We start from the raw sequence: 11,352 nt of genomic DNA on the forward strand, positions 1-11,352 counted from the left end.
TCTAATAAATATAAACAATTGTACCTGGAATGCACTTTTCTGATAACAGGCATTTGCGCTGTGCTGTCATGGATTCTAACTTGAGTCGGATCTATCTCTTCACATTCATCATCGTCATCATCATCATATGAAATATTGTGATTGGTGCGTTTTGCTAATATGGAATCCACAAATGGACTGTAAATTTGGTTTGAATTTCCTAATATATCATCGATGTCTGTGTACCGTGAAATATATTTTGCACCTTTAGAATACGACAAATTATTACGATTTCTATAGTTGCAGTTATTCTCATATGGCGAGCTTCGATCTCTATACAGATCTGCATAATTGGGGGTTTCTAGGCCTTCCGGGCTTCTCCGATCACCCAGAGGTTCATCGTCAGGTAAATGTAACGGGAAAGGAGGTATTTGTGAAGATGGCATATATACTTCAACTTCTTCGGAATCAGAAGAATCACTTTCTTCTTGAGGTGGCGGAGTGGGTAACTTTTCAATACCTTCTGGAATGTTTTTATCACTCGATAACCACCAAGGTCGCTCGCCTGATTCAATATGTCTTATTCGTCTGAAAGGAAACGATTTTTGGTCGGAACCAGATTTACTTAGACTCAAGTTATTGGGTGAGTCAGTTTTATTATTTTTAGAGGAACTGTCATTACTTGATAAAAACCAATCCTTTTGTTCTCCAGATTCCATTTGTCGAAGTTTATAGAAATTATAATTCTTTTCTTCACTTCTATCATCTTCGCTGGAAGATTTTCGAGGTGGAGTTAGCCTTTCAATACCTTCTGGTATATTTGCATTACTGTCTAACCACCAAGGCTTTTCTTCATCTATAAATAAGCATTTCTTTGACGACCTTTTTGAATCATTACTTTCTGGTTTTTTCAGTTGCCTGAGTTGAGATTCGTTCTTATTCTCATTAGCCGTCTCATAAGTACTGGTATCAGTATTACTTTTATTACTGTTTTCTGATTCTAGCCACCACGATCTTTCACCAGATTCAATTCGCCGGATCCCTTTTAGTTTGACTAGATTGTCTTCATTTGAAGCGACTACATTATCTGTGTGACATTTATTTTTGCTTACAGCATTGTCTGATAGAAGTGTTGAAACATCCTTGCTAGTTGAATCTGATGTGGAATTATCAATCCATTTATTATTATCACTGGAATCCTGGTGACGTAGTTTAAAAAGATTAGTAACAGGTGCCAATGCCCGAATTAAGAATGATTTTGCTTCTTCCGTCCCATTTTCATTTTTATGTGATGCCGTTGTAGAGGAATGCTTATTAGATGTATCAGTTGGTAAAGATGTTTCATCTGCTGATGTTCGTGAGATATCGTTCGTTTTTGATTTGGATGCATTTTCATCTTCACTTATGGATGATGATAATGTTAAGCTTGATTCCGGGCTATTACTATCTCTCGATTTGTAATGTTTTATGCTCTGAGGGCCATTTTGTATTTTAGTCTTTTTTAAATTTTTTGTTATACTTTTATTTGAAGAAGCATTACTGCAACTGCCTTTTTCACTGCCTTGATCAGAATCAGTCGAACTAACAGATTTACTTCTTTTTTTTAGCTTTTTAGTGGAATTTGAATCTGTAGAATCCGTACTCGATTTTCGCCCTTTTCCTTTTTTAACCTTACTCGTACCCTCTGGTTTTGGAGGCTGAGGAGGTAGTTGATTATTCGTTATAGTAATTTCTGGAGAAACGAGTTCCGTCATAGAAACAGCAGATGGGCTTCTTGCTTTTTTTAATTTCAAATTAACATTTATAATGATTTCAGATGTTTCATCGTCCTTATTATTTTCGTATATATTAATGACATCTTGAGGAAAATCTGAAATTCTATTATCTTGATCATTACATTCATTGTCTTGTATATTTGCCGAAGGTTCTTCTTGAGTACTTTCTTGTACAACAGGTTCTTTGCTTCTACTTCGGCTACATCTGTCTCTGTAAGAATTTGAATTATCTCTTAGTGTAGAATACTGTGTTGAATATCTTCCTGCATAACCTGTATAGCTGTTAATGTTTGGAGAATAATATGTCCAGTTCGTAACACTTGTCCTACTGGTACCCGCAAACCGACTTGTTCTTGTGGGATCATCTAATCTATCAGATTGGATTTCTTTGTCAATTGCATCTGGTCTTTTTTTCTTTCTAGTTATTATTTTTTCTATCGTTTTAGCCAGGTCAGCTCTTCTTATTCGAACATAAGATGAAGATCCAGGTGGCGTTGGCGATGTATGTCGTGTTATTACTGTGACAGTTTCTAATTCTTCGTCGTCACCTACATCAATTTGATTTTTGTCTTTATTATTTACGTCTGAAACATCTCTCTTTGGCAAATTTTTCTCCTCAACTATAATATTTGGTAAGACGGGTTTTGCTGGTTCATGTTTTGGAATTTCTATATGATTAACAGGAGAAACTGAAGGTCGCTTAACTGGTGTCGGGCTTCTAAGATAAGACGAAGATGACAAACGATTGGCTATTGCATATCTGTTTACAGTAATTTCAGGTTTTATTTCGGATCTTGTTGTTGGGCGGCTGTAATTTATTTCAGATTTTGTTTCATTTCTTGTTGTGGGGCGGCTATAATTAATTTCGGGTTTGGTTTCAGTTCTTGCGGTCGTACGATTGTAATTTATTTCCGGTTTTGTATCTGCTCTCGAAACAGGACGAGTGTAACTTACAGAACGGGGATAAAGTTTGTAGTTCGACAGACTGCTGTAGCCTGAGGACTTTTCAGTCTTTGTTGGAATGTCTTTGTCACGTTCTGTGGATCCATTATCTTTGCACTTTTCTTTAAAACTTGTTTTTCTTTCGGGGCTAGCTTGACGTGAATGCCTGTTTAGCTTATATTTCGATGTTGAAGATACAGGACTAACTTCTCTGCTTTTATTTGTACTGACGGATGGAATTGATAGCTTTGAATAATCTTTTTTCTCGAACTTAGAGGATGTGGTTGGTGTATGTGATTTATCAATATTTGTTTTATTGTAGCTAGCATATCTATTAGCAATGGCACTGATTGGTGTTTCTTCACGGGCATTGCGGTCGGAAAGTACTGGAATACTGGATGTCTTTATGGATGAAGTTGTAGTGTATTTTGTAGTAAGTGATGCTGGACGTTCTGTGGCTGTGTTGGTCGTAGACCTTCCCGCGTCTCTATTTCTATTATACGACGATGAATCATACTGAAATAATAAAAAGTATCATTAAATATAATATAAATGCATATTGTTAAATGCTATTACAGGCAGAGTATCCGTCAAGCAGACGTAGAAATATTAAATCCATAATCCTCATTCAACACTATAAAATTAATCCTTTTACCAATTTATAAATAGCAGCAGGAATGCGTACCTATACGAGTATATAGATTATACCATACGTAGGGATTTAATCGAGCCCTTCACTCTTGGTACTGTCTGATTACTTATTGAGTGATCACAATAACAAAAAAGTACATTATTTAGTTGAAATATTTCTCAGATTGAGGGCCGATTTTTCAATGCTTGGATAAAACTTATTCGTCGAATAATGTATAAAACTACCATTTTAAAAACGTATTCTAATTGCCCGTATTTGACAGTTTACGTGACATTTTAATATTATCGTGTAATACTTTATTGGACGGATAAGTTTTATCCAAACATTGAAAAATTGGCCCTTAGGAATAATAAAGATACTTACGTAATTTCGGAAAGACATTTTAACTTGCTCTTATCATGTATCCATATGCTGTGTAATTGCAAATTGAATTATTCTGAAAATAGATAGAAAATATACTTTAAAATGGTTGACAGTGGATAGTATATGTAAAAAAGAAAGAAAGATAGACATATAGCAAATAAGACTTGTATATTTCTACTATAAACCCTTCATCTGCTAGTTTCTCGTAACACACTATGGTATTATTAAAATAAAAATAGCCTTAGGTATTCAGCGTATCCGGATACATTCATCTTAATAGCAAATTTTTCAGAACTAACGCTTGGGCAATTATAAGCTTTAACACGCAGAGTTAAGGATCATAATAACTTGCTAGATTCAATTTATTTTAGTTTATCTCATTAATAGTAACCACAATATATAGGAAGTAAGGTGCCTGCTATTGAACTACCAATTGGTCGAATCTATGGAATGAAATGTGGCGTGCTTTGTTTCTCACACTTGTAAAAATGCAATAGTAGAAAAAAAATGTTCTGTACTATGAGTTTTCTGTTCAATTTCATTATTTGCAACGACCTAAAAATGTATTTAGAACATTATACTAGTCAATCATTTATGGTCGGGAATGAAATTAAATCTGAATTTTCAATGTTTTAACGCATTTTCTTACATATAAGAAATAATCAACAATTTTCTACAGTAAAAAAATATTTATGTAATAAGCAACATTGAACCTGAGTTATATTTATCATCAGCCCATTGTATTTACTTTCCTTATTAATTTATGTTTTTGTCACAAGAAATATAAATGTTACAAAAATAAGAGCCAAGAGTACTTTACCGAGACCTACTGCCTATGCCGAGACAGAAATGTGAACTATTCCCGGCACAATAATTGTCCATCTTGAAACAAACGCCAGCATTTCCGACTGAATTAATTACACAATAAATTCATTGTGTAGTGAAAATACGTTCTATTTCCGTCCCAAAAGCTTTATGTCTCATTCTAAGTATCGCCTTCGAATATTTACCTTCTGTTTTGTAATCGATGTGAAACTGTTTCAGGATAATCCATACTAATATGTATTAGAAGTGTGAATGATTCTGTCTGTCTGTGAGTGTTTGTGTGTGTGCACGTGGTTATGTGTGCATATTGTGCGTGTGTGTGTGTGAATAAATCAATGTAAGTCTTGAATTTTTAAAGTTAAGCGTTTATCTTTAGGTGTGTGATTTGATTGCGTTTAATATTGAAAAGTCTCGTTCGTTCAAGTGACTATACTTATGGAAATACAAGCAGCTCTATCCAAAAGATTCATCTTTTCGGAATTAACGACCGTAGTCAGTACCATTGTAATAATTGTAGCGATAGACTCATAATTTTGTTGTTTAGTTTTAGTAGCATTTTCTATTTATTACTTACTAGTGGTCCGCCCCGGCTTCGCCCGTGGTACATATTTCGCAATAAAAGGTAGCCTATGTCCTTTCTCGGGTATCAAAATATCTCCATACCAAATTTCATGCAAATTGGCTCAGTAGTTTAGGCGTGATTGAGTAACAGACAGATAATTATTATTCTTGTTCAATCGAAAGTAGCCGGGGCGAGTGGGCAGTAGAGGATATTTATAATTTCTATGAATAATCCCAAATGAGTCTTTCAACGAGTGACTCTATTAAATAGTTACTCAGGTAGTAACTATTTTATAGTTAGGTACCTACTTACTCGGTTTCAGTACGATACACTAATTAACTCTTCATGAAGTTAAAAGTACCTATTAGTTGAAAAAAGAAAAACAAAAAAAAATACAAAAAAAAATAGTTCTTACAAAAGTATCAGTAAGTTCTATTTTATGTTTGGGATTTTAACTTAATATTACTATAATATTTATTTAAGTACGTAACTGAAGCTATGTCGTTAAAATTTAGAAAACAAAATATTATACGTTTATTGTGTCAACGTTGAATTAAATCTTAATATATATAAATCTCGTGTCACAATGTTTGTCCTCAATGGACTCCTAAACCACTTAACCGATTATAATAAAATTCGCACACCATGTGCAGTTTGATCCAACTTGAGAGATAGGATAGTTTAAACATGTAGGTACCACGGGCGAAGCCGGGGCGGACCACTAGTGATATTATATAGATGGAGATTAAAAATAAAGCCTCGCTTATTAATGCAAAAGTTTCTTAGGTTTTATTTACGTCGTGATAGAGCAATACAATGATATGATTTTTATGTCTAGAGATAGCTACAAGGCTGAAGAGTGTATTAGGCTACTTTTAACTGCAGTGAAATATCTTTCTATAATAAATGACGACGATAATAACGGACGATGCCGTAGGCCAATATGATCGATAAAAATAGTTTCAAAGCAAGGAAGTTACGAGCGGAAAACTCATGGTGTATTATGATGGTGGTAGTATGTTTGTTGTGTGGTGTTGTTGGATAGTATTCAATACATAATTATAATTTATTTAGAGCATACGGTACGTAAATGACAATTGTAACTATTTTCTTAAAGGTCGTTGGGACATCGGCCTATTTATCACCTACGGAAAAACTACGGAAGTAATTAAATAATAAACAAATATTGTATTTGAACATTTTAGCACATTGACACCAGACTAATTATACAGTGTATAAAAGATGTTTTAGCATGTTCATAAATAGCTCATTTATTACAGGTAGGTACTTCAAATATTCATTATCTGTATAATTTTAAAATAAAACAAAAATCGAAGACAATACCAAATAACTATTCCTATTCTAAATAAGGCTTTTATAATTTCGATAAACAGAGTAATATGTTAATTATCAAATCATATTTTAATCGTCACATTAGCGCAGACAAATTCGCTGGCATAAGCTTGTGCAGGATATTATGTAAGTCTCATAGACATTTATTTTCCTACCTGGCACGAGGCACTCTCCAATTCAGTGAATGACCTGAGAAAACATTGTTTCTACGTATAGTCAATTATCTGTGCCTATGAATCATTATAAATACCTAGCGAGGTTCTTATAATTTGACAAATGATGAATATTAAGTGTATGCTAAGCTTATACAAGCCTATTGCTCGGTCTATTCACTATGCAATTTATTCATAGAATATGTATCTATATCTATATATACATTAAAATATTACAATAATTAGCAGTCAGTAATTTTAATCTTTGATTTCATAAATTACTACCGTGACCTGTGTTTGGTTTGATTCGACACAGTTATTTGGGTAAAATACTATTCTATCCAAATCAGGAACAGACTCGAAGCTCACTCAAGCTTAAAGCTCCTTAAAATGATCAAATTATATTTTAAAAGTCTGGATGTTGTATGTACTTTAACTGTAAGTAGTTTTATACTGTAAGTAGCTTTTATAAAAAAAAAACTTATTAATATTAGACGTAAACAATGAAAATTATACTGTTATTCAAACTAAGATCTTATCCCGAGAGTTATTAAAATATTGCTGTGAGAATACCGATCCCAATGTAATACAAGTCGAAATAGATCCGCAACAAACAATTAAAATAGTGGATCTGTTAGATGTATTTCTGTCGAAAGTACATTACGAAAATAAATGGCCTACTCTCTGTTTTAAGTGTCAAAGACTCGGAGTTCGGCGCGGGTTGTTGCCTCGCCCAAAATGGGGACACCACGTCTTCCCGCCTGTCACCGTGTGCTAGCCCAATATTCTAAGAATTAATCAATTATTTAGCAATTAACCCTCCCCAAGGGATATATTTCACGACACAGAACTCAGAAGGGACATTATTGTTAACAGTTCGATGCGTTTTTTAAAACTACGCCCGAAAAACTTTGTGTCCACATATTTTTTGAAAAAAGTTTAATATCGAGTATATTATATTCTGAGACGAGTATATTAAATTCTGAGATTATTTAAATGATCATAAGAAGTTTGATGTAGAATACGACGGTGAGCAATTACCATAAATACGCTTTTGGATAAAAAGTAACGCACAAAAAATTAAGTGGTACTAAACAATAACCATTACGTTAAAAGAATGAACTTTCTTTGATGACGTTTTAAATTAGCCATATAATGAAATTGCCTGGATGCATTATAATAAATTCTGAACCTACCTACAATGGACAAAGTGCTCTCGCTAGTCGCAATGGAGAAATTAATAAAGTACGTTTAGTAAATAAAAATTGTTCGTAACAAAACTTTAATTTGGGTATATTAGGTATCGTGATATTTTAATATTTTATAAGTACTTTAATGAAGTAAAGAAACATTAATATTCTCCCTGTCCTCTTTCTTTACTGTCAAAATAAACAAGTCAAATCAATAAACAAAAGAGTGAAAGAAAATAGTTTAACTGGAAGAAAAACAGTGTTTACGAAATAAAAACTAATTAAGCTCACCACATTCTATTGAGATCGGAAATTTCCTTGAATCGAATAGGAAGTGTTGGATCCTTTATCAATTAAATATCTACTCCAAATATCGTATCGTAATTATATATCTGTATTTTGTTATTAGGAATTTGAAACGACTGTTTCGGACATTATACAAAAAATTCAAACACAATTTTTTTCGCAATTTTTTGAGTAAATTCTGCATTAAACTTGTGTGATAGTTAACGTTTTATTTTTACACCTATAATTCGATCCCTATATACAGATCAAAGCTGCAAGCATACAATGCAACCATAAATATTGCGAAGTCAGTACACTTTTTATATCGTAAATGTTGCTACCAGTTCTAAATGCGCACCAACAAGGCGCAGTCTCCTGTCTCACAGAGATGACAGGACCACTGTGCTCACGCATATTAAAGCAAACTTACAATATAAATACTGTATTTGAACCTTATGTCTACTGGGGTACAGGTGAAAATGTAATTTGATCGATTTGTTGATCATAGAATAGCATGCTTGTGTGGATGGCGGCGTAGTTAAAAATAAGTAAAGCGCATTCGATGCAATGGGATATCCTGACAAATTATTTTTATATATCCCCGTTTGTCCCTATATCCGTTAGTGGGTGCGTTCTCAGGAAGCATATTTTTTTTTAATTTGCCATCCAATATATCACTTTTGCTAAAAATAAAGAATTCAGTTACAATGCTGAAGTTGTATACCTAGGTATAAGAGTGTAGCTTTGTGTGCTTACATTCATATAATATATCGGTACGGTACATACAGTCATAATTCGCCTTGTAATTATTGTCTCAAAGTCAATTGATATCTTGTTAATATAAGTTTTCCTAACAATATTGTTTAAAACGCTACTCTATGTTTACAGCTCATATAGTGGTTTGTTTTCATAATACGTGGGTGAATTTAGAGTTACCACATAAACGTATTTATAGTACTTCAATTTCACGAAGTTTAGAGACATGCGCAGAATATCGTACAATTAGTAAATTAAATGATTTCATTATAATTTAAAGTACCTAGATGAATGTTGTTTAAGTATATAAATACGATAAATGAACATATTGTTAATTAAACTATTCGTATGCATATTACATGTTTCACAAAAAGTTGTTTGGATGAAATCGCTATTTAGCGACAAGTCTATTGTTTTCATTTCTAATTAGTTTAAGTCTTATTGTAAAGTTTTAAAGCAGTAAAGCATAAATGAAATAAATAGAGTTATTTTCTTTGGTGGACACCTTTTTTTAAATTCCATTTCTTTAACAAAATTTTAAATGAATTGGGTATTTAACATAATAATATAATCTGTTTGATATTATTTTAGTATTACTTTTAGATTTTATTTCTATCGCAATAAAATGAATACATTAGTAGCAGTCCCTACGTTTATTAGTGTTTATTCTATTGTACATGATCTGAATTATATACTGCGTTTCTTTTCAGTTCTATTTAGTAGAAATTCCCTCCAAAGTTTAAATAGTAAGTCATCAAAATTTAAATGCACGAACAAATGTTTCATTTTGAATTTGATAGATATATTTGCTTGTTGCTTCATATGAAATACACCCAGATTTTTTTACAAAGGCGTATAAACCCGATTAAAAATAAACGTTGTACAGGCATGTGAATAATATGGCTCTATTTAGAGCACAATTAGGTTGTATTTGGAGTAACGATCGCCTACACTTTTTACTGCGAATTACGGGTTCACTAAAATTTACTTTGATTTCGATGGTTGTATCTGGAGTACGTTTTTCCAAAGCCTGATATATTAAATAAAAAATAGGCATGTGATTGTTGTTCTTTTAAAACTTATAGATCAACTTATTATAATTAAAGTCTCCAATACGCGCACTACAAATATAAATACTATGGACGGTTGACCGAAAGAAACTAGAGCAAAAAGTCATTGTAATTTGCGTAGGTTCATACATCGTCAACAAACACGATCGTCCACTTCATTTCTAAACATTTGTAAAAGAACTGTGACTAATTGTGTACAGTCAACTAATATTCACATTCACTGGCTGAAACACAACTGTGTTACGCGCTGAAATCCCAGCTTTCCGCGTGTTTCAAAAAACTCTCAATAAATTCAGCGGAAGGAGAACACATACATAAAACTGACGATACGGTCCCAAATAATTACATTATAGTGTTGAACTTGACATACATCCCAACACTGTTTTTTGCCAGAGCATTTATTTATGAGTTTCAGATAAATATACATGTTTAACGTATATGTCGCACTGTTTTATATCGGAACGTAGATCCAACAATAAAATTGTTCCGTACGCGACAGAGCTTTAATTTACGGCTCATAATATTATGTAAAATTGAAAGAACAAAAGCTTTTTGATTTATTTGCTGCACGAAACTGTAGGTAATTGGAACAACTGTTAATACATTGAATAAAGGTCTAACAGATATCATATTATCGTTACACACATCGTTATGTTACGAGCTTCAAATGAAATGAACTTTCAGTGAAAATTGACACATTTGAATATTGTTTACGTAATATTATATCACAGAGGCTTACGAAGGGCATCATTTACAAAAACACATGCAGTAATGAAACTTGAATCGATTCGGTACTATAAAGTAAAAAAAGCTGACTTGCATACTCATATTAAAAAAAAAACGTTGTTAAGTTGCTTAAGTTTATAATAAAAGTTATAAATTTTAATACAAATATACATTACATCCTATGATTTTACATACTTTGAATACAAATATATTATAAATATATACCTACTTCGATTGATTTCTATTTAATGAAGTTAAGTTTTTTTTATTTTTTAATATACATATATCAAGCAATATTGTATATACTACGTACTATATGTACCTACATTTAAATTGTAAATTGAATATAGATAAACAATGATGTTAATGTGAAACAATCTATGGAATTGACCACTCAATGTCTCAATATTAAGCCCCTTTGCTTCTTCATATAAGATTGCACTCAATCTGTTTAAAACCATCCAAAAACTGCAGAAGTGAACACAACATTCCGAAATCGTTTATAATTTCAGGGCCGATCACTGAACAGTGTATTGTTTTGTCGTTAATTGCGATACTAGTGTTTAATTATCTGTATTAAGAATACGGAAGTGTTTAGTTATAATGGTAAAAGAAAATAAGGTTATTTAACTAACCTGTTTGGTTATGCGCGTGCGATGCAAGGCGGGCGGTCGGCGACTGGGCGGGCGGCGGCGACCACTCTGCACTCTACACTCGTTTTG

The 11,352-nt window shown here is 32.7% G+C and overlaps 1 protein-coding gene across 1 annotated transcript in view; it reads right to left on the bottom strand.

Annotated features, from left to right (window-relative positions):
* Fhos (Formin homology 2 domain containing) overlaps positions 1–11,336 on the bottom strand; it is a 47,307-nt gene extending 35,971 nt beyond the window's left edge. The window contains exons 1-3 of the mRNA XM_089711174.1: positions 11,266–11,336; positions 3,712–3,784; positions 25–3,212 (exon numbers count right to left, since the gene is read on the bottom strand). Coding sequence (XP_089567300.1) covers positions 25–3,212; positions 3,712–3,729 — 3,206 coding nt within the window. The 5' untranslated portion in view covers positions 3,730–3,784; positions 11,266–11,336. The remainder of the gene's footprint in view (positions 1–24; positions 3,213–3,711; positions 3,785–11,265) is intronic.
* Between the last annotated feature and the right edge of the window lie 16 nt (positions 11,337–11,352).

This window comes from Colias philodice, chromosome 1, assembly GCF_061535455.1.
Source record: "Colias philodice isolate Cphi_HAF_F1 chromosome 1, ilColPhil1 Martin Lab GWU primary, whole genome shotgun sequence".
In the NCBI taxonomy this organism is placed as follows: Eukaryota; Metazoa; Arthropoda; class Insecta; order Lepidoptera; family Pieridae; genus Colias; species Colias philodice.